Genomic DNA, 23,865 nt, shown 5'->3' on the forward strand with positions numbered 1-23,865 from the left:
TCCAGGTTGCTTGCCTATACATCATGGCTATGCCTACTTTGCTGTTAGAGAGCGAGCGAGCGCAATTTGGAAAAGACAATTCCCTTTCATTTGAAATGTTAATTATATTGTAGAGAGGAATGAAGTTTTCAGGACCCAGTACAAAGAACCCATATCTTTAGTTGCACAGAGGGTGAACAAACACTATAAATGAAAACTAGGCTTCCCCCAGTAACTTTCAGTGCATCTGTGTGCAGTAGAAAGGCATGGGAGCCCAATATTCATCATCATGCCCCAGTATGAATTGTACACTATGTGAACAGGCCCTTAGAAAATGCAATGCATGATTGAGATGGGTGACATATTATACATGTCACGGGTTTAAAAAGGCACAGCAACATTACCCATACTTTAGGTTAGGGATGGGGAAGCTGTGGCCCATCAGATCTTGCTGGACTACAGTTCACAATCCCTGACCATAGGCATTGCTGGCTAAGGCTGATGGGAGTTTGGAGTTTAACAACAGCTGGAGGGCGGCCACAGGATCCGTATCTGGGTTTTATGTACCAGCTGCAGGAAATAACGATGTAGCACAGATACACTGGTTGGTCATCAGCAATTGCGTAAGCCACATAAAGGGTGGGGCTATTCTTAGTTGTTCAAGAACGTACTTGGGACGGAGAGGTTAATGAGATTTTGCAGTTCTTGTACTTAGCATGTACAAGAACAACATCGGTGTCAAAGCAACATCCATGGGACATCTACAATCCACATTTAGGTGGACCCATGAACTTTGCCAGTGAGCACCCAAACATGTCAGGAAATGACCGGGTGTGTAGTAAAAAAAGAATAAAGAAAATCTGCTTATGATTTTCAGAAAGTAGCTTCAGCCCTAGGATAATATCTAAAGCTTAATGTTGCCCCACTAAAGGTAATGGATTTTCTGCCACTGACATTAGTTATAGCCTTTACAGCTGAATTAATAGACCAGCCATTAGTATGGAGACAGAAACAGAGATCTCACGGACAGCCTGCCTCAAAGTATATATATATATTTTTAAAACTGATATATATATATATGATGGAAAATGGAAATATTATATTCTGCTCATTCTGCCTCTGTGTACTAGAAGGAAACCACAAATGGCTAAAGTGAAACTTGCACAGAGATCTGAGGGTTCTTCTTTTCCCTTTCCCTGCTGGTTCCTAGACATTTATTTTAAAAATTACATATTTACCTTGCAGCGCTGCTTGAAGGACTTTGATCTGCTCAGTCAGCTTTAGGTTATAACCCTTGAGGTAATGGTTTTCCATCTCAAGCTGTGAAACAGTAGAAGAAAACACTTTATGTTAAAAAACACCATTTGAAGTATATTTCTTTTACAAACAGTTCTGTCCAGACTTTTGGCTTTAATAAAATTTCAAGAAAATTAAGATAAATTTAATTGAAAATTCCTACCTTCTTCGAAAGGAAGGCCTATCTCTAGGAAGAGTTCTCTTTGTCTTGTATATTTACGGCCAAACAGTACAACGATCTGCTTAACCAATAAGCTTGGACTTCACTAACTAAATTACTACACAAGTACAGTGGTACCTCGGGTTAAGTACTTAATTCATTCTGGAGGTCCGTTCTTAACCTGAAACTGTTCTTAACCTGAAGCACCACTTTAGCTAATGGGTCCTCCTGCTGCCGCTGCGCCGCCGGAGCACGATTTCTGTTCTTATCCTGAAGCAAAGTTCTTAACCTGAGGCACTATTTCTGGGTTAGTGGAGTCTGTAACCTGAAGCGTATGTAACCCAAGGTACCACTGTACATAGGTTGTACTGTAAGCGTCATTACTGGCCCAGTTCTATAGTCCATCGGCACACAAAAGAAGGCACACAGCTGTACACATTGTCTTCTCCAACAGTGCAATGTAGAAGTTTACATGTCACTGCGGAGCAGGATATCCCTACTGAGGTGTCACTGCAAGCACCCCTTTCATGCCAATGCAGTTGTACAATTCTATGGACTAGGGGTGTGGAAGAAACAAACTGGCCATCACCTCTCTTAGTTTAGCTGTCACCCAGTCTTTAATTTTGGCAGCCTTTTCTTGAACAATTTTGGCATCATCCGCTCTCAGTTGCTTCTGTGAAGAAGAGAAATAGACAAATGTTATAAGACAGCAGCAGATCCATTTGACTTGAAGAAATTGCAGGTGTAGCCATGGGCAACAGCTCACGATTCTTGCACAATTCTTGAATAGCAGTAAGGAATATTCTGGAGACTCTGTGGAAACTTGCCCTACAAATCAGAACTAGACCACTGAACTCAGGTGCCAGAAGGAAAGCCTTTCCCCATAGTAATTTGCCTATGTGCTGAGGTCATATTTAGAGCCTCTCCACCAGGTGCTCCAGCCATCTAAAGTAAAGCTGGTGGCAAACAGAGAGAGCCTTCTCAGTGCATCTTTTCCCTCTTGATATACTGTATTTTTCGCCCTATAGGACACACTTTCCCCCCTCCAAAAATGAAGGGGAAATGTGTGTGCGTCCTATGGGGTGAATACAGGCTTTCGCTGAAGCCTGGAGAGCGAGAGGGGTCGGTGCGCACCGACCCCTCTTGCTCTCCAGGTTTCAGGAAGCTCCGTGTGGGGCTCCCGAGGGTGGCGCAGAGCTGCCTGCGCTTGCGGGCTCGGCGCAGCTCCGCGCAACCCTCCGGAGCCCGGCACCAAGCCACGCCGGGCTCCCGACGTTCCGCGGAGCTGCCCGCTCAGCTTCGGCATAGCTCTGGCTCCCGTTCTGGGGGCTGGGGTCGGGGGAAGCTCGGGCTTCCCCCGCCCCAGCCCCGCGCCTGTACGGGGGGAAATAATTTTTTTTCCCTTTATCCCCCCCCCCCCAAAAAATCTAGGTGCATCCAATAGGGCGAAAAATACGGTATTCTGTTATTGACTTAAATCACATAGCTGTTTCCTATGGTTATTCATTGTCAGTTGTGACAACTTAACTCTTCTGCCCCATACTTCTTCTTTTTTAACTAATTTCTCTTTCTTTTCTTTTCTTCTCTTTCTGCAAGCTGTTTGTAGTTATTAGATATACTTATGTATAATGAAAAAAAGAAAGCCTCTCAGTGCCTTATTCCCTCTGGCACCAACTGCATTATCCTTTAGGTGCCAGGCATAATCCCCCCCCCCCTTCCAGTATGTATGTATGTATGTATGTATGTATAAATAAAATATATTGTTCTTCTTCTAACGTATTAATTACTATTATGGGAGATATCCAGTTTTGTGCAAGCAGACACAATGAGACTTTTCCTTCCTCCCCCTCCCTGCCACAGTTCTCTCGAATCAGCTTCAGAGGGACCCGCAACACACCAGAACAGATTTTAGGGCCGTATGAGGGAACTGCAAGGGGAGCAAGAGGAAGTCCCATTGCATGAGTTCTCCCATTTTATTTGGGATGTCACCTGTTTTATTTATGTATGTTATATTGTTTCTGCAAATTGCTCTGGAAACTCTACTCAAGGGCAGCAATAACTGTTTAGAAGCAGGAAGAGAAGCCATAATATCAGATGGTACCTTTCCCACTGGCCGCGGAGGCAAGATGTGTGTCCCAGCTAAAAATAGCTTAATTACCTGCTTTTCCAGCTGTGTCTCGAGTTTCTTGATCAGTTCATCCTTTTCTTGCACTCTGCTCACCAGCTCCTGGTATTTCTTATGTACACTTGAACCGCTTGTTTTCATGTGGGCAAGTTTCAGCTTCTCTTCCATAACGTCCACCTGAAAGATTCCCTCACACTTTCATTGTAATGACAATGGGTGGGGAAAGGGAAGGAAACACATTGGACTCTTTGTGGGAATAGACTGTTTATTCACTAATGGACCCTTATTTGGGGCAGGGCAGATTCTTCTTAAAGAACTCTCACACATTTGTCCCTTCGTATAATCCCATCCACTAGAGTGCTGGCATCTGATGTGGAAAATATCACATTAGCAGCACTGCTCAGCCTAGTCTGAGGTAAGTCCCACTTTCAGGTAAGTGGATATATAACCTAAATATTCAAAGGCTCAAGGAAAATATATTTTTCAGAAGATAATTAAAAGAAATGCCTGGAAATGCCTCAGACAGCAAGATGGTCCCAAGTATACAAGAAGAAATAAGATATCAAACATGTCTTACAGGTAGATATAAGTGGGGCACTGAATCGCCACTTGGCAGGCATTCTGCCCCTGCCCCTTCTTTTTCTATTAACATGTCTCTCCCTCTCTCCATCCCAGCAGCTATGTTATCCGTCCCCTTCCAGGGTTTTGGACAGAAGCTTTATAGGGATGTCATAAATAATTTGGTTGTGCCTGAGAGTACCTTCTCAAATGTAGTCTCCGCTTTTCTCTTTTAAAATGTTGACGGCGCCGGCGCCCTAGCCTACTGACCTCCTCCTCAAAGGCCTCAAATTGAGATTGGCAATGCCGTGCGGGATATTTCCCCGTCTATGTGCCAATTTCTTCATGAAAGCTGTTTATGCTCCAGTGGACATTCCTGGCCCCCGAGTTGCAGAAAGCTGTGTTTTGTCCTCCTGTCTGTCTACATTAGACAGAGAGAGGCAAACAGTCTCTCCCCTACGCTGAACCTGAAAGGCAAGCGTGTGGCACCCCAAGCCAGAAAGCTTAGCCTGCCAAGCTGCCGGTGTTTGAATCAGAGCTTGGGAATAATTACTGTCTAAGGAAAGAGCCCCTCCCAGCTGTCTGATGCCTGAGTGGTGACTCTACACTGAAACCTCCAAGCTGGGACAGTAACCATTTTGCATTCCTTATCTGAAGATAAGAGCACATTGAAGACACCATCCAAAATCCTGAACTCAAGGGCTGGAAAAAACACTCAACTTTAGGACTCAGCACACAAGTCCTTTCATTTCCTAGATGTCTTTTGCTTCCCTGCACAATATACCTGTTTGTGGGGTGGCAGCTCCACATGATGTATTAAACCACTTCCTAAGCCTGTCAGATTTAATTAAGGCATTTCGAAAGGCCTTTCCATTTCCCTTAGATAACGAGCTGGGTGGTGCCACTGGTAACAGGCAGCAGCAAACTCCAAGCCTCCAGGCCTGATTCACTCCGCCAAGTTTGGCCAGGATATGGCGGTCCAACCTGGACTGTAATTTTCCATTCACCTTTCCCCCTCCCCCTTTAAAAGGGGATGTTGAAGAATAGTATCCTTGGTAGCTTAACTGGATTCTGTGTGAGTCCCAAAAATTGCTCAGCAACTAAAAATGGTGGGAATAATCGGCCACAGAATCCCTGTGATCACACCCACACGATGCTTTTAAAGCACATTTATACCACTTTAATAGTCATGACCTCTCCCAAGGAATTCTGGGGACTGTACTCCCCACAGGGCTAAAATTCCCAGCACTCTTAACAAACTACAGTTCCCATGGGGTTTTTTTGTGTGGGGGAGAGACATGGGTTCCAAATGTATGGTATGGATATGAGTTGGAGAAGAACTCAAAGGCTATACTTTTTAGGCTTTGCCCACAGAACACAGTTCTCTCGCTGCTACAGCAAGGTTTAGAAACATGATTAAAAGCTTATAAACACTGTAAGGTGTAAATGTATCACCTGAAACTTAAAACCTTTGTATAATTAGAAATCTTGGGGGGCCCATCCAGCTGTAAAGGTTTTCACATGTTATGGGACTAGTGATATCAGAGAAGCTCTTACCTGTTTCTCTGCATTTTGGGCTCTCTGTTCTGCCTCAACCACTCTTTGCTCCAGTTCTTGCATCTTCAGAAGAAAATAAGACATGAAAAAATGTTTACTACCACTACTACTAAGGTAAAAGGTAAAGGTAAGGTAAAGGACCCCTGGACAGTTAAGTCCAGTCAAAAGCAACTATGGGGTGCAGAGCTCATCTCACTTTCAGGCCAAGGGAGCCAGCGTTTGTCCACAGACAACTTTCCAGGTCACGTGGCCAGTAGGACTAAACTGCTACTGGCGCATAGAAGACTGATGAGCAGGCGTCCAGCTTCTGGGTCATGTGGCCAGCATAACTAAGCTGCTTCTGGCGAACCAGAGCAGCACACAGAAATGCCGTTTACCTTCCCGCCAGAGCAGTACCTATTTATCTACTTGCACTTCGTGCTTTCGAACTGCTAGGTTGACAAGAGCAGGGACCGAGCAATGGGAGCTCACCCCATCACGGGGATTTGAACCGCCAACCTTCTGATCAGCAAGCCCTAGGCTCTGTAGTTTAACCCACAGCGCCACCCGTGTCCCTTTTAACAGCACTATCACCCGTCATTTTCTCATTAGTGAATTTTGACATTCATTATATGGTTGGAAAGGATACCTTCTGGTACATTTTATATGCTATTCACTACTCCTATAAGCAGCTTACTTAGAAGCCACCAGCTCACCATTAGCATTCAACTCACCATATCTCTTTGATAGACTTATGATCGATTCTGCATCACTATATAATCACTATGATGCGCAGGATCTTTTAATGTCTAGAAACGATTTCAAAGAGTGCTATTTACTTTATCACATATTCCCATGTCAAGTTATTTACAGGTACGAGATTGACATAAATATTATGCAAATTCAACGGCGTTTGTGGCCCAATTTACGCAGGAGACTTCAACCTCCCATGTGCGCACTTCATGGGCTTGAGTGATTGATTCTCCTCCTATATTCACTCGCTCCACATTCACTTTTGCAAAACATGCCCCTGAATAATGGTTCAACTGCACTGCCAGGAACAGCCCCATTTTTCCCAGAAGCGTCCTTTATTATAGTGTTCCAGGTTGGCAAGAGATACTCGGTGCCATGCTGTGGTAATACCATGCTGAAGCGCTGACTCAGCATTAATTTTGACAGAGTAAATGAAAGGATTTTAGAAAGCTGTTTTTCCCCCCCAATCAAATTTGATATCCAAGCTTCTGTTTGATCCTCGTTTTGCAGATGATCTACTACCATTGCAGTGCATGGATATTATATCAGCTGGAATTACATTAAAAGCATCCTGATCTCATGTACGTAACTTCCCCTGCACTTCTTCTCAAGAGTCTGGCTTTCTCTACGTCAATTCAGAGCTGTGTCTGCAGCTCCTTCCTCTTGCCCTGCCTTCTCCTATGCCTTAATGAAGACCTCTAAAGTACCTCCCCTCCTTTCACATTCTTCTTGGGAAAACAATATCTGCACACAGACTTTCCCTGCTGGAGAGAAAAAGAGGGCTGTGGGTCAGTGTCCCATAGGTTCTTTGTTCTCACAAGCTTATATACAAGAGCTCATTAATTTTAATAATTGTCATAACGTTTTCCTTGGAGGGTTGTTTGAGGAAAACCAATGCTTTTGGATGGGGAGCAGCAATCCCATTTGGGTAAAAGTGCAATAACTCCCCTTGTAGAGTTACTATTCCCAGAAGGGGAGAGGGATCAATGTGACTTCTCCATTGCCTCAAGAGAATGGAGTGCACTTCTGGGGATGAAGTCATTAGTAGCACCAAAGTAACCTCCCCAGGGCACAAGCTTGGGCAGTGTGTATGGAAGCCCTGCGCTGCCCAGGCGACAAGACTCCCCCTCTCGGCCACGCTGATATTCTCCAAAGGAAAGCAGAGCAGTAAGTTGGCATCAGGAGTTGCTAGAAGGAGGTGTACAAGGCACCATCCATCTGTCTTACGGACTCCACTCCAGATTTGTGTAGGGTTTATTCCCTAGCTTTTTATTCTCCAAAATATATCCTGTAAGTTTTAGGGTCAGAGTTTCAGGGGGTTTAGGATCAGAGTTTTCCTTTTCCTAGATGGGCAACCTTCTCGGGTTGATGAGCCCCATCTGCCTCTCGCTTCCCTCTACAGCATGTGCAGAAAACCACCACCTTGACCTTTGGTCCCACTGTTGGTCTTGTCTGCTCAATCAGCTGGAGCCTGTCTTCGCACGCAGGGGAAGTCCCTAACTCACCAAGGGCCTGAGACTCATTGACTACCCTCACCTGGTTTAGCTGGTCGGTCAAAGCCCTTTCCTGGGGTGTGGCTGCTGTCACATGCTGACAGCTTCTAGGAGCCACAGATGAGAGCTGAGTGCAGGGTGGGGACCAAATGTGGGCAAACTACCCCAGAAAGAGCATACACCCCTACTTGGAATAATACCTGGAAATTAACATCCTTTTTGTCCCAAACCGAAGCTTCAACTTCATTGCAGTACCATGGCTCACTGCACAGACATTACCATTTGCACATTATTGGTGATATTTCTGCTCTTGTGAACGATGGCAACTGTACCACTCTGACACTTGACCACTTATTGGCATAGTTCACTGTCTCCCATGAGTAAGCTGAACAAGACCAGCATTTTAGAAACTGATCTCCCCAAGAAACCTGGGTTCTTTGAGAACAGAAGAACTCTACTTACCTCCCAACTGAATGGATACCGAAACTGTCTGCATTCATTAAAAATCTCATGGCAACCCCTAACAGCCTGCCAAACCTTCAGATAAGCTAATAAAAATCCATGTAGCCTGACTCAGTTTAAAAATAATTAGTATTCACCTTCCTTCTCACCACTTCATTGTCTTGCTGTGGGATGTTAAATCTGCTGCTCTGTTTAACATCAGACAAGAGTGTTAATTTCATGGTGCTTTTTGAGTATCATGTGTTATTCAAGGTTCCCCAGGGGCAAACTAACAATAAGCTGAGCATTCAGATTGCACTTTCTATATATCATGTTTTGTAATACTGATGAGAAAACTGCACTGCACGGCTAATTAACTGTGAAACAAACATTGAAATGAGATGTTCAAAATTCGGTTCCTACGCTTCTGATCCCTAGCCCACCAAGCTGTCCTCTCCCACGTGCTGTAGAAAGATAAAGCCCTATTATCGAACAGAATGATGTCTCAAAGGTGAGGAGAGCGGCCAAAGATTCATGGCCCACAGTTCATTTGTTAACCGGGTCAATTATGCCGCCATGGCAACAGACTGCTATGTCACTCATCAACTGAATATTACCCCTCTTTCCCGTTGTGTGCACAACTGTGTAAGTAAATGCCAGTTACTAAAGACATGAGATTCTTGAACACATTTCTAGATTAACTGGGTGAAGATGCATTAACAGTCAGTATGAACACCCTTCAAATGAGCCCATGAGAAAAGTACCCAGGAAATCCTGTGTACACACATCTCCACTTCTAAGCTTAGTCAGGCATTCCTGCCAGAATCAAAGTATTTTTCTTTGGATTTTTACTCTCTTTTGTGTTAATTAGATTCAGCTCCATTTTCTCTCTCCATTTCTCTCTCTCTCTCAGTCCTTTTCTCTCTCTCCTGAGAGGCCCCACAGCTCATTTGTAACAGGGTCATCATGCTGCCATGGCAACAGCCTGCCATGTCACTCATCAAGAGAATATTACCCCTTTTCTCCTCAGTGTGTGCAACTGCATGGAAAAAAAAACCCTGAGTGCAAGTAAATGCCAGTTAGCAAAGGCATACAATGCATACAGTTCTAAACTCCAGCATACTTTAATTTCCATGGAAAGCTTCCAAAAAACATTTGAGCAGTATCATTGCTAGCATTGCATTTGTTTTGAGTTTCTCAAGAGAGGCATGGCAGAACGCAGTGCAAAGAACTTTTATTAAGAAAGCATTGTAACAACCCTTCACATGTTTATTAAGGACTTGGGGGAATGTTCACCTGTGTGTGTGTGTGCGCGCGCGCGCGTGCACAGTCACTTGATAAGTTATCACTAGACAATTCAAAAGGTGAATGTTCAAAGCTGAATGTGTGAACTAAATCCTTCCAAAAAAAACCCCATTGAATTTGAAGAGCTATGCAGGGATATGCATGGGCATCCTGTGGTTTGTTCATTCATACATACAAGTCACCACTTGATGCTGCAGTTATCAAATGAGTCACTATAAACTGCCCTAGGAATTTGTTGAGGGGTGGGAAATTAGCAAACAAATTTGTGAACTAGCCCTTAAGGCTGAAATTCTGGTACTTAGGTTGTGTATTAGAATTGTGTGATTCAGTTCTTAAATTGTTCGACTGACTTGCTAAATCACTTACTAAATTACAAAATTAGTCAGTTTTCATTTTCAGCACTAAGGCAACCATCCTGTTAGCCTGAAAACCTCCCCTCGCTCCTAGCACTTCTGACAATCCTTTGTTGAATTACAGCCTTTAACTGCTTACTCTTTGGCCTTCAGAGGAAAAACCACATCACAAAACCATACAGCCAGTTACAGAGTAACCTGATCACTGAACCAAACTGCTCCCTAATCTCAACAAAGGGTAGCCTGACACACCCACACCCCAAGGGCTGGATTAACTCCAGAGTCTTCATTTCCCTTTCCACAGGGGTGTCCAGCCGTCAGGTGCTCCGCAGAGTGCAGGAGTAATCAGACAAGTTTATTGTGCTGTCACCATTCTGTTGGAATTCTTTCCGAAAACATTGACTGGGTAAAGATTTAAATTTAGGATTTCTAATGAACGAAAGAGAGCTTGGGGTTTAAATAACAAACACATGGATAGGGTGGGAATCAAGTTCTGAAATCATTATTTCAAAGCCATCTGAGTTCTTGTCCACATCCTCAGGCTGCTCTGAAACTTAAGCCAAATACATTTTTGGATCAGCTAACGTAGTTTTTATTGTGATATTCTATTGCAGTTGGTGTTACTGTAATTAATTATAGTGTATATTTCAGAATAAGGGACGCAGGTGGCGCTGTGGGTTAAACCACAGAGCCTAGGACTTGCCGATCAGAAGGTCGGCGGTTCGAATCCCCGCAACAGGGTGAGCTCCCATTGCTCGATCCCTGCTCCTGCCAACCTAGCAGTTCGAAAGCACGTCAAAGTGCAAGTAGATAAATAGGTACCGCTCCGGTGGGAAGATAAACGGCGTTTCCGTGCACTGATCTGGTTCACCAGAAGCGGCTTAGTCCTGCTGGCCACATGACCCGGAAGCTGTACGCCGGCTCCCTCACCCAATAAAGTGAGATGAGCGCTGCAATCCTAGAATCGGTCATAACTGGACCTAATGGTCAGGGGTCTCTTTACCTTTATATTTCAGAATGTTGTTAACTTAGAGAAATTTTTTTTAAAAAAAAATCAGTCCATTAATAAGCAAATAAAAACATGGCAGGCAATTTCTCTAGACCTTCTTATAGGGTACTGTATCAAATTTAAGTTGAAACTGTTTGATTTTTCATTATAAAGACTTGGTTTTAAAACATATGTCCCTGGCCTCTTCATGGGGGGTTACAATCTCTCTTACTAGCTATCCTCATTCAAAGGTTTAAGGATAAGCAACCTTGTACTTTGATATTTTTTGTAGTTTTTTTAGCTTTTTTCATTATTATTATGGAATTTTCTTTTGTAATTTTGGTTGTCTATATTTATCTGTATTTGTTTAAAGCAAAATAAAAGTATTTTTTAAAAAAAGAAAGAAGAAGAAGCAACAAAGACTGGTTACAAAATGTAGCTTTTGCCTCACCTTCTCAGCCAAAAGCTCCCGGATCCTACTAGCTTGCAGGCGGAATTTGAAGAGCTGTGTCTCCAATGCAAGGCATCGTTTCTGCCAGTCCATGCAGCTACCATTCTCAACAGCGAGCTCTGCCATTTTGAATGCCTTCTCCCTAGACCAATCTCAAGATGTCCTAAGTGAGCAAGACAAAGGGGAAAAAATGTCCCAAATGCTATATGAATTGTCTTATGTCAGTTTACACAAAACCAACTCTGCATTCAAATTTTAAACACTCGGGAAGTTTAGGAGAATCCAGAATGAAGATTCTAACTGTAAACAAACTTTTAACAACTAAGACTTCCAGGACAAGAGCTTCAATCAAGCCTGATTAGAAGATTAGGCAAACGCAAACAGCCTAAGCCTTAGACTATGGTATAAACTCACTGTTGCTCCAGACTGTGCAGTGAAAGAGTTAACAGAATCTTCTTATCAGCTCCTAAAGATCACATTATCAAAGTTACTCTGGTTTCCATATGGTCTCTCTCTCCCCCCAGTTTAGCTATCTTTTGGACCACCAACATGCTCTAACTCTTAATGTTTCCCAGGGTCATTCTGGTAGCCTGTCAGTGCGTATTTAATCTCCTGGTATGTAGGTTCAGCTACAAGAGCAGGAACGATAGGCCTGTTGCTTAGCTAATGCTTAAAATTCACATAGCCAATATGCCCCTTTCATTAGAAGCCCATGAGCTAATTGAAGTGGGCAGCAGAAGACACAATGCACTAAGTGTCCTCATGGATGACAGAAGCCCTTCCATGACAAAGCTTTGGCTATGAATTATCCAAGTGAAACAGATAATAAGAGAACAAAGATAAAGCTTCATTCATTATATTTCATTGCCACCGTCTGAAAAATATTTAGCTAAGGCCCTTTGTCCATTTTAATCACCTTTGGAAGTCCCTTTTGCTTGTCCCCAAATTTAATGAATGGAAATGGAAAGATATGCTGAAAAGCTGGAGGGGTGAGCATAGAAATTAAAAACTTTGGAACTATTCTGGTGATTTAATTCAGCCTTGCAAATAAGCCCACAAAAGGCGACAGCCTCTAATATATACTTTTTACCAGCCTGCCGAGGGCTGCCAGTGGAGAGAGAGAGAGAGCCTCCTGCAGCATTTCTAAGCTGCATGTGGAAAGAGGGATTTCACTCCTCCAGCAGCCCCTGGTTTCTGTGTTGGCCACAGAGAAGTGACGGAATGCTCCATCTCTCCTTGGCTATCCTGCATATAATTTTTTTGTCACCTATGACTACTAAAGTGCTGAAAAACAAAGCTGAATTAATTAATGAGCAGAAAAGCTTGCGGGCACAGTTTTTCATTGGAAATCTGCCTTTGAGGGTTAATCCATTCCACCCTGTTGGATGTGAGAATGAGGGCTGCACGGATGCCATCAATGCACATAGTACAGTCAGCCATATATACATACACACACACACACACACACACACACATATATGTAGTCTGAACACTCAGCTCACATAAGAACACAGCTGAAATGTTTTGGCAGATGCCCACTCTATTTTTCTGCTGCCCTCCGTCTATCCAATCTATCCATTCCTGATCACTTTCGCTACCAGGTGTGTCTCATTCATGATTGCATCAAGCTGTTGTGAGCTTCAGAGCACTGAACTGATGTGGGGGCACTGAATTAATTGCCCATAGCATCACATGAATCCAGAATGACAGAACATCCATATAAAATGAACATATAGAGACAGGAAATACTCCTTTAAAGATTTTACTGAGCACATGTCCCTATCACATTAAGCATGTGTACCAGAAAGTGATCTCAGTGGGACTTACTTTCAAGAGAACATGTCTAGGATTGAGTTTCAGGCTTTTTATATTGCATCCTATGGACCACTTGCCACAGAATGGAGTAGCCTATTTTGAAGAATGGCTAGATGATACATTTCCAGTTTGGTTCTCTACACTCCCATCTTGTCAAACCTGACATGCCAAGGATAGGAGATGGTGAGGAAGAAACTTGCCTATATAATATGCATCATCATAGATTTGTGGAGTTGGAGGGGGCCTTGTAGGCTACCTAGGACAACCCTCTGTTCAATGAAGGACATCCAGAGCTAGAGAAACATCGCCAATGGATTGCTGTCCAGCAAGGGAGAGCCCCTCCCCACCTCCATTTAATTTTCAGGTCTGCCACTCCATTATCTTTCTATTGAAATGGAACACACATACTAAACACTGCAGAATAATGAAAATTGTACTGTCCAGGCATCCAAGACAAAAGTAAGTTAAAGCAACAATGGTATTACTTCTTTCACTGCAATATGGAAAGATCAGTATCGGACAGCATGGAGGGGCACCCCTGCTCACATGGTCAGTCACATCACTGCTGTTCACTGAGGGTTCGCAGAGGGTGAAGGGTAAGCTGGCAGAGAAGATGGCAGGGTGGAAACACACTGGAAGGAGGCACTCAGTTGGTTCTGCTCCTGCATCTGTACCGCACAAACCTTGCTGCAGCCTCCTCCCTTCCCATCTACTTCTCAAAAAGCCATAGCAACAGAACTACCCAGCAGTCAGGTGAGCGGTGGCACCCCACTCCCAGCAGTGAAGCTGCATGCTCCGCTACCGGGGGGCAGAGAATTGGCGGGGGCATGACTGGTGATCCTGGGGGTGTGGGGCACATCCCAGGGGCATGGCATGCTGCCTGCGAGAGCGTGGTGAGCCGCCCACAGGGGCGTGGCATGCGTTCTGGGGGCGTGGGGCGCTGTCTGTGTGGGCATGGTGCCTGGTGTGCACGGGGGTGCGTTGGGGGGGGCACCACAATGGCACTCTACCGGAATAGTGGTGCCGGGGGCGGTCCACTGCCTCCACAACCCCGTTCCTCCGCGAGTGCCCACCCCACCACTAGCTACTGAGCAAGTTTCTGTTATATATATCAATAGGGAAAAGCCTAACAGGCATAGCTGCAGTAAAATTCCATATCAAGGCCCAAAAGCTAAAGAGTTAGCCCCTAGTTACCCAGCTACCAAGGCCTTTTGTTAATTAGAACATGGTGCCTTATTGTAGGAAGGCAACATTGGATCTATTATAACGAAGTCATGGACAGCATTTTTTTCTCATGGGAGAACAGGCTTGAGGTGAAAGACACAACATAAAGGCAGCTGAGTCCTTGCTTGTATCAAGAGATAAAGTTGTACAGAAATCCTTGTAATGATTAGGGGGGGGGAAACATTGAATTTGACCTCTTTCTTCTATCTGCTTGGTTTTTTAAAAAAAGTTACAAGAGCTCAGAACAAATTGTATTCATCATAATCAAAAGCCTACCACCCATTTTGCAATAATAAATCACTTTGCAGTACTAGATTAGTAGGTGTATTGTGCCATTTGCAGACAATCTTATGATATCCACTATGAATGCATCTATCCAGAGAGGAATGCAAAAAATGTAATCAAGGATTCAGCATTAAGGCTTGATCTTAGAGGTTATAATGGTAGTACATGCAGTTTTCTGGAGAAAACATGTCCATACTGTTTCACATATGCCTTTTTAAAAACACAGTTTATTTACCCAAAAATGTTGGTTTTGCATCTAACATAACCATTATATAGCAGAACCTAACTATTTATCTTTTCTTTTTTTCACTTCTCATTATGTCAAAGGTATACAAACTAATCAACATAGCATTTTAAAGATATATGTATCATGTGAAATACATATTAATGCAATTACATTTCTTTACAAACACATGCATTACATAGATTTCTTTTCTTGGATGGCAGCACTTAGTCGAATAATCACATGAGTTTTAGGGGGTAGCCAATTTCAATTCTAGGTTGCAACAACAGATACCGGTATATAGTGTCCAGATCAAGGGAAGTACATAGGACCACACTATTCTGTCTTGGTCTGACCTGACCTGGACTACTGTAACTTTTTGTCAATTAAAATGTTTCTAATTCATTAGATATTGCAGTCCTGGTGTTTCATATACACTTGCACCAAGGTGCGATACTAAAGACAGTTTCCCGCCACCTGTGCTCATTTGCCATCTCAAATTAAGACTGCAATGCTATACACATTTACCTGGGGTAACAGACATTTTAGGACTGCACTTCACTTTACCACTTCAGAAGTTTCATATCTATATTATCTGGTTTCATCTCAAACTGTATGCAGCTGGTGGAAAGCACTACCATACTGATACTCACTTTTGCATGGGTTATTCCATTACAAATAGCATTATATATTTGTAATTATGAAAGAAAGCGAAGGTGGGAAATTCACAAGGAGATCACTTTCAAGCTCCTGTTAAGACTGTTCTGCTCAATGAGAGTTTTGCCAGTTTTAAATCTTGCCTAGTCTCAGGGGGTGATATCCAACTAATCCATCATACTCAAAGCATACCAATTAAAATTAATGGACAGAAGCTACTTGTCCATTGATTTCAATGGCTTTAGTCTGAGTATGACTAAAGTTGGGTATAACCCAATGAGTTTAGTACAGGCTCTTTTGGGAGCTAGTTATGGTCGGCATCCATGGGAACCAAAGGTGGACAAACTACCCCAGAAGGAACACGATGTGTTCCCTACCAGAGGTCTGGCACCCTGACACCCCATGAACCCCATGGGAGCTAGTATTGACATGGCATTTAATATGATAACTGCTGCTCTAAAGGTTTTGTTGGTGAAACAAACGGAAGACACTACACTTTAACAACTGTGCATGTGTGCCTAACCAGGCAAGATGGTGGCACAATCACCATTCCATTGTAATAGTATTGTATAAGCACTGCATCTTATGGTTTGCACCTGCATATCTCAGAGAGATATTAAGCACATATCCCATTTATTGTTCTTCTGCTTTTTAAGATTCGTAAACTGCACCGTGCTTTGCATCCCATTTATAAAAGCACCTAAATCAATTGTGGGAAGGAACAAGGCCTTTTCAGTTGTAGCCTCACAGTTATGGAATGAGGTTCCCATGGAGATGAATCATCAATGTGTCTCATTTTAAATTTCAGGTAAAAGCACAAAGCACTTTTTAATACTGGGATTATTTTTCCTGTAGTTTTATCTTTCTGCTGCTTTAATGCTACTTGTGTATGTTTTATTCTACTTTATGTTTAATTGATGTTGATTTTATCAATTTTGTACGCCACCCAGAGCTTCAGAAGAACTAATTTTGTTCAATACATGAACAAAAAGAAATAACTATAAGCAAACACCTCAGCTATTGAAGATAAGGCTAACATGGTAATCATTTAAAGTTTAAACAAATAGTCCTCAGGAGAATCTTAATTACTTAATTTAGCAGGTAAAGCGACCATAGAGTTAAGTTTCTCTTGTAAACTCCATCCTTCCACTAGGCAATACCCATCTTATGCAGTAAATGAAAGTACCCTTGAAAGTCCTGGTTAATGTACCAATACTCTGTGCCAGCTATTTTTAAAAGACCAACAGCACAATCCTAAATATGTTTATGCAGAAGTAAGTTCAATGGGGCTTGTTTCTCGAACCCCAAACTGTTTACTATTTGCCAGAGATGGCAATGGTTAAGGCTGCTAGTTTACACCACCCGTTCATTACATTGGTCATAACTAGTTCACACTAAGTCATCTGTAATAATAAGATAACACATTCCATAAAAGAGGACATTTACCTACTCCCTTCTCTCCTAGTAATTTTAAATGAAAGAAGGTATCAAAGTAAGACAACACCACAGGTAGTGATTTCCAGTACACAGTACAGACATGTTATAGCAGTCATCCCTTTCTGCCCTACAGTTTTAAACCCTGCTTAAATCAGTTTTGGAAATAACAAGAAAAAGCAAAGATCGCCCCGCACACCCCCAGCCTCACACAGTCTCTCACCTTGGGCAGGCTGCTCTAGCAGCAGCAGGAGGAGGAGGAGGAGAAGGAGAAGGAGGGAGGGCTGAGGCAAGCCGGGCACTGGAAGCAAAGAGCCAAGATAGCAGAAGCCTCCCCCCCCCCCCCGCCCCAAGTTGCGACTGACCTTGTATTGTTCTTGGTCAGAACAAGGTTATATTGTGCTCAGGAACAGAGTGTTGCCATCCTCCTGCCGCTCACCTCCAGCCTGCGAGGCAAACGAGGGCTGCTTCTGCCCTGAGGGGGAGAGGATCTCACGAAAGTCATGCACACAACAGCTACGCTCGAGTCCCATTCAGCCTTTCCCCGTTCTCTGCCTCTTTTCTCCCTCTTTTCCTTCAAGCGGGAGAGCCTGGCTCAAATAGCACAGCCAGCCCTCCAAAGAAGCACAGGAACTGACATCATCGGCACTACACTTTTAACCCCTTGCCTGACAATAATATCAGGTTAGGCTGCCTCCCCTCCAAAATAAAACAGCAGGGAACTGACTTCCCACCCACAGGATTTCTCTGTGATCTTTTGTGTGTCTGTGTGGGAAATGGCCTTCTTTTGTACCGACAAGCACTCTTGTCACGTTTTCTTTCATTTCAGCTTGGCTAGGCATTGTCCCAGAGAAGAAATACTCACTCTAGATGCATCCATTCTCTTCCAGAAAGCTACATACAAATGGGCGTAAAGTAACCAGGATTTTTGTTTGGGGGGGGGGGGACAGAACCTCAGTTAGCTATTGATTTTTATTGATTATTATTGATGGGGGGCAGCTACAGCTCCCTCTCCCCCTACACCCATGTACATACCGCTAAACAACATTAAACAACACAATACACAAATCCTAAATCTGATTTTAAAAAATAAAATAAGGAATTTGAAAGAGAATTTGTTAAAGCAGCTGAGTTCCAGAATCATGATTGATTATGATTTTTTTAAATGTCAAAAGATGAAAAGGTTTTGTGGGAGGAGGAGTTGGGGGAAAGGAAAGCCAATACATTTTGGTGCAAATACTCTAGCACACAATATCCAGCAACGAATTGTGCCCTTTCCACATGTGTTGGCATAATAATACGCAAGTGGTCTTAGTTATCTATATGATCTATACATGTCTAAGTTATAAAAGGAAAGTGGATCTTAGCCACACTGGTAGTGCTTGGCGTGATGCAACCACACCGCATCACATAGGGAACAACTCAGTCTTCGCTGCAATCATAAATGCATTCAGACTGTGCACACATTACCATTTACTCTGGCTCTGGTGCATGCTGGTGTTTGAATCTGTGTACACACGACGTTATCCACAACAGAGAGCTGGCCCGTAGTGTCTTGAAAAATACTATTGTTTGATGTGTTTTTCCCTTCAACTAACTTCAATATGAAGGGAAAACCTAAGGCACATTCACTTCACAGTTAAGCTGAGGTGTGTGCATTTGAGACAGCCATTGTCCTTGTGCAAATGACAGGGGTTGCAGGGGCAGGGAAACCAAACAGGTAATGTACATCAGGTTCAACCTCCCCACCCCCTATTTGGTGTGTACAAGAGTGTGCAAATGTGACTCGAACACAGTTGTGAGGGCTGTGTACATAGCCTTACTTACAGAGATAAGTCCAAGGGACTTACTTCTGTGTAATAAGCATGTTTAGAATTGTGCAGTCAGTCTGGTATAAGCAGCAACCAATGTTAACTACATAAACTAGAGCTATCAAGGGTACTTTTATATATTACTTAGCATAAGGATTCCTAGTGGATTCTGTTTACAAGATAAAGTCAATTTACCTGCTAAATCAAGCAGTTAAAAATTATGAAGGCTATTTAAATTATTACTGTTTTAGCCCTGTCCTGACTAAATGAGGTGTTTGCTTGGGAATATTTCTTTTCGTCCATGCCCAAGCAGCAGTTGTGCTGGTTCCTGCTTATTTGCCCCACTGTCTTTTATTTGCCCCACTGTCTAATTTTCCAGGTCCGGCAAGCAAAACATGGCACCCTGTGTCTTCTCTCCACAGCCCTTCAGTCACATATATTTGTATCCTTGCTTGGTTCTTCCTCACCTACCAGCATATTTATTTATTAGCACCTATTTCTAACTCACTGTTGACCCATACTCATGCAAAAGGGGCCAAAGACCGACCAGGCAAGTGAGTTCCACGTGAGCCATGAAGTTTGCCAGGTGAAATTGGGCCAATCCTGACCTACTTCACAGGGTTGTTGTGAGGACAAAATGGGCAGGAAACCATGAAACCCCCTCGAGGAAAGGTGGGATACAAATGTAATTATCTGTCTGTCTATCTATCTATCTATCTACCTATCTATCTATCTATCATCTATCTATATCTATCTATCTATATCTATCTATCTATCATCTATCTATCAATCTATTATCTATATCTATCTATCTATCTATCTATCTATCTATCTATCTATCTAATCTATCTATATCTATCTATCATCTATCATCTATCTATCTATCCAGCCTGCCTCATCTAATGCCACTGTAGAGAACTTGTTGGTTGCTTGGCAATCTTTTGAACCAGCAGTAGTTGAATATTTGTCGCTGTTCAGTGTTATGGTGAAATAATACGATTAAAAGAGGAATAAGGAATGGCCAAAATTCAGTTGCAGAGCACATGCTTTGCATACAGAGGATTCCAGCATCAGTCTCTAGCATATCCGGAACAGGGCTCAGAAAATCCCCTGTCCAGAACTCAGGAATGCCTCTGTCAATCAGGGGAAGCAATACTGAGCTAGTATTATCAGTATGGTCTCACTCAGTCTTCCCATATGCACTAGCATATTGGCTGGTGATGTTATGTCACAAAGGCATTGGAAACTAAATACCCTGTTGTTGTTGTTCTTGTTGCTCTCCCATATATTTTCAAAGGAGTAGAGTCATTTGGAGGTACCGTATTTCTCCAAATGAGTAGGTCTTAGGATGACCAAACCCAGCATATTACTTTTCCTTTCCTAAGAACTGTCATACAGGGCAGTGAAGCAGTTCAAGAACAGAAGGCAGGTGTGGAACATGCAAACATTGTGTATTACTACCCTCTACAGGAGAAAATGCACAATAGTGTTATTATGTCAATTGTGATATAATTCATGATAACACAACATGCAGGTCACACCATACGTTTAAAGCTGTATTACACAACTTTGAACATTCATTGCTTCCCCTGCTGAAGAATATTTGGAACTGTAGTTTATTAAGAGTGCTGAGAATTGCGAGGAGACCTCTATACCCCTAACAGAGCTACAATTCTTAGAGTGGTTTAACAATCACTCTCTCTTCCCAGGGAACTCTGGGAAATGTAGCTGTGTGAAGGGAAAATGGGTCTTCTAACCACTCTCAGCACCCCAAACAAGCTACAGTTATTATTTATTTTAATGCAGAAGTAGGGAAGCTCTACCCTGTGGGCCAGACGCAGTCGCCATGCCTCTCATCAGCCTAGCTCTGTACTCTTGAGTACTTTGGCCTGGAAAGTATCCTTGAACTGTGATTGGTGCTTCTTGCTTAGCTGGGTTGAGTGATGGGAGGCCATAGAAACTTATGGCTTTTGCATAGCTGGAATGGAGCCCATGGTACAAAGATAAGAGTCACATTTGTTGTTCCACTTCTATGCCTGTGACTCTGTCAAACACTGGCATACAGCCCCTGGATGTTCCCCTACAGAGGAATACAAGCCTTATGCTGCAAAAGATCCCCTATAATATTCCCCTGCCCATGATAAGTATAGATGAAGAGAGTGTGCTACAACTTTTTCCACAATAAACAGTAACATAGTTAAATCACTGTAGGGGATGCCCACAATTGTGAGGTCTGAAGAGATGAAGATGATGCCTCTGCAATTGTTGCCATTGCCTGTAGACTGCTTGTGATGTCACAAAGCACTTGAGTAAAACACAGCTTGCAATGGCTGTGATATTCAGCATTGCACAGGTTTATTCTATTTGGAGGAGGTGAACTGGCAAATGGAAGGAGGCAATCAGCTGCCAGCAGAATGCTATGGACAGATAATAAGGCAAGTTTGCTTGCTGAACGGGATGGTGTCTTGAAGGCTGCTGATATCCGTATTCAGAAGCTGGCTGATGTCTTGTAATGGACCTAATGGACGCTGGCAGATGTTGGTGGGTGGAAGTCAGTGGAGTTCACATTCAGAAGCTGATGGAGACTGCAAGGCAGAAGCAGGCTGATGTATATGGATGTAAGCTGGTTGACGTTTGCCTTCGAAAGCTGGTCAACAGAAGCTGGTGGATATTTGTGGACTGAAAGGGGAGGGGGTAAATATTAATATTTGTTTTTTTTAAAAAATGCTTATATAAATTTACTTTTGTTATAATATTTATATAAAAAAAAGAAAAATAAATTTATAAAAAAGAGGAGAGGCCTGCTGGGTGCTGCTTGTGGGCTTCCCAAGAGGCCCCTGTCTGGGTACTAGGTGAAAGATGGTGCTGAACAGGCATTTGGTCTGATCCAAGATGGTTCTCCTTATGTCCTCATTGTCAGCTAATGAGCAGAAGGTTAAACCCTGTTGGCTACAGGAGTCTGCTGAAACTTGGGAGTGGAAAAGAAAAATAGGTAAGCAGAATCTATACAAACAAGCACAAATAGAAAACCAGAAATAACAGCACATAAAATATTTGGCAGGCTTTGAGTAACGATGGCGTCTAGACAGAGTTGAGTTTAGTACTGGCGTAGTTGCCATTTTACACTCAGGGAAGCATTCCCTTCCCCAGTGATTCCTAGCTCTACAGACAACAGCACCTGGCAGACAACAGACTGTGAGGCACTGAGCTTTCCAATTATGTTAATCATTATGCATGGTGGCAAATGTATTGTAATAAATAACCAGTGCTGAAGTGCCTAAGGATTTCCCAAAGGGAGTTTTGAGGAAAAAAAGAAAGAAAATAACCTCTGAGCCTGGCAACAATTAAAAAAATTTCCATGACTTGAGAGGCATTTATTATATCTCCATTGTTCTCTGCTCATCTAGGGAATGTTTATGCCAAAAAGTATAGCTGTCAGAATGCAGTGTATTCTCCTACCTTCAAAACTTTTCATGTTCTTTATGAAGCATATTTGTCTTCATTTTGTATGGCCCAATCACCCCTCATGCTTCTTTCATGTGATGCTCATTGACTTTTCTTCTGAATGCAGACCCTTTCAGAGATGCACCACCTCTTGGAGAGCCACCAAAATGAAAAGTTCAGAAATGGATGTATTTCATATGAAAATATTAGTGTCAGTCATGTTGCCACAGCCTTAGATTCCAGCAGTAACCTCAATGCACAGACCAATATCTGTTGTATCAACAGAGGAGGCACTGAGCATCACCACTGAATGGAAGACCCCCAAGCCCACAATGCCAGGGATCCCCCGAACGAGATCATAGAATTATTGAATTGTAGACTTGAAAGGGACCAGAATTTTTTGGCCAGTGTAGGACTTGAACCCACAACCCTAAAATTTAGTCTTATGCACTGCCAACGGAGCCCTGCAGCTTGTAACCCTGAGTCCAGCAGCAGGCAAGGATGCTCGCCTAAAGAGCCTCAAACACCAGCCCAGCATGCCCAAAGCCAGAGAGACAACGGAGTGCCAGGCTTTCAAATAAGTGGCTCTGGCATTTCAAGAAGCAACAGTCTCACAATTCTGCATAAATGTATATATTTTCATTTATAAAAAATTATATACTGTACCACCAACATTTAGGAAAAAATATGGTGAACAGCATAAGATCAACAATAAAAATGCATTTATAAAACAAGTACAAAATACATCACAAATCAATAGATCAGATTAATATGCATCACCCGCTCAGAAAAAAGGCTGGGTGAACAGACAAATTTTAAGAAGGTGCCCACAGGCCAATACTGCATCTGCCTGTTCTTTGGAAGCACATTCCAAAGGGCAGGTGCCAACACAATAAAGACCCTGGGCATAGGGCAAACCTTGGGCACATTCAACAATACTGAGATTTTCTTCCCAACCCTCCACACACACCAAGATTAAGTGACCAGGCAGGATATAACAAGGTATAGTGTTTTTGAAGGTATGTTGGTCCCAAGTCCTTCACAGCTTTATACTGATGTCAATAGCAGACGCTGTATCATTCTGCACTAGCTGCAGCTTCGACAGTGGAACAGACTCCCATGAAAGGTGGTGGATTCTCCTTCCTTGGAGGGTTTTAAGCAGAGGTTGGAAGGCCATCTGTCATGTATGATCTAGCTTAGATTCCTGCATTGCAGGAGTTTGGACTAGATGGCCCTTAGGACCCCTTTCATCTCTACGGTTCTATGATTCCAGACCAACCTTAATGGAAGCCTTAATAGGCTGGCACAGTACCATTATTACAGCAGCTTTGATTGCTGTTTATTAATGTTGACTTCATTACTGTTCTATAGTTGTGTACTGAAAGCCTACTATTTTGCCAAATATGCGGATATCTTAATCTATGCTGGGCAGCTTAAAACTGAAACAGATGAATGATAAATAAATCAATTTCTATTGTGTGGCTGGTCCTGGTTACGCAAGGGAATAACTAATGAGAGGCAAAGGTGTAGGAGT

The 23,865-nt window shown here is 42.8% G+C and overlaps 1 protein-coding gene across 4 annotated transcripts in view; it reads right to left on the reverse strand.

Annotated features, from left to right (window-relative positions):
* Positions 1–17,675, reverse strand: part of PLEKHH1 (pleckstrin homology, MyTH4 and FERM domain containing H1) — a 50,817-nt gene extending 33,142 nt beyond the window's left edge. For 2 of the 4 annotated variants that reach the window (XM_083456599.1, XM_083456598.1), the window contains exons 1-6: positions 17,442–17,675; positions 11,439–11,601; positions 5,676–5,738; positions 3,594–3,755; positions 2,025–2,108; positions 1,218–1,299 (exon numbers count right to left, since the gene is read on the reverse strand). In XM_083456599.1, the coding sequence (XP_083312725.1) occupies positions 1,218–1,299; positions 2,025–2,108; positions 3,594–3,755; positions 5,676–5,738; positions 11,439–11,564 (517 nt within the window). In that variant the 5' untranslated portion in view covers positions 11,565–11,601; positions 17,442–17,675. Of the gene's footprint in view, positions 1–1,217; positions 1,300–2,024; positions 2,109–3,593; positions 3,756–5,675; positions 5,739–11,438; positions 11,602–17,299; positions 17,402–17,441 lie in introns of those variants that run through there. The other 2 variants (XM_083456601.1, XM_083456600.1) reach the window with 2 other exon arrangements.
* Between the last annotated feature and the right edge of the window lie 6,190 nt (positions 17,676–23,865).

This window comes from Podarcis tiliguerta, assembly GCF_965153285.1.
Source record: "Podarcis tiliguerta genome assembly, chromosome: 1".
Lineage (NCBI taxonomy): Eukaryota > Metazoa > Chordata > Lepidosauria > Squamata > Lacertidae > Podarcis > Podarcis tiliguerta.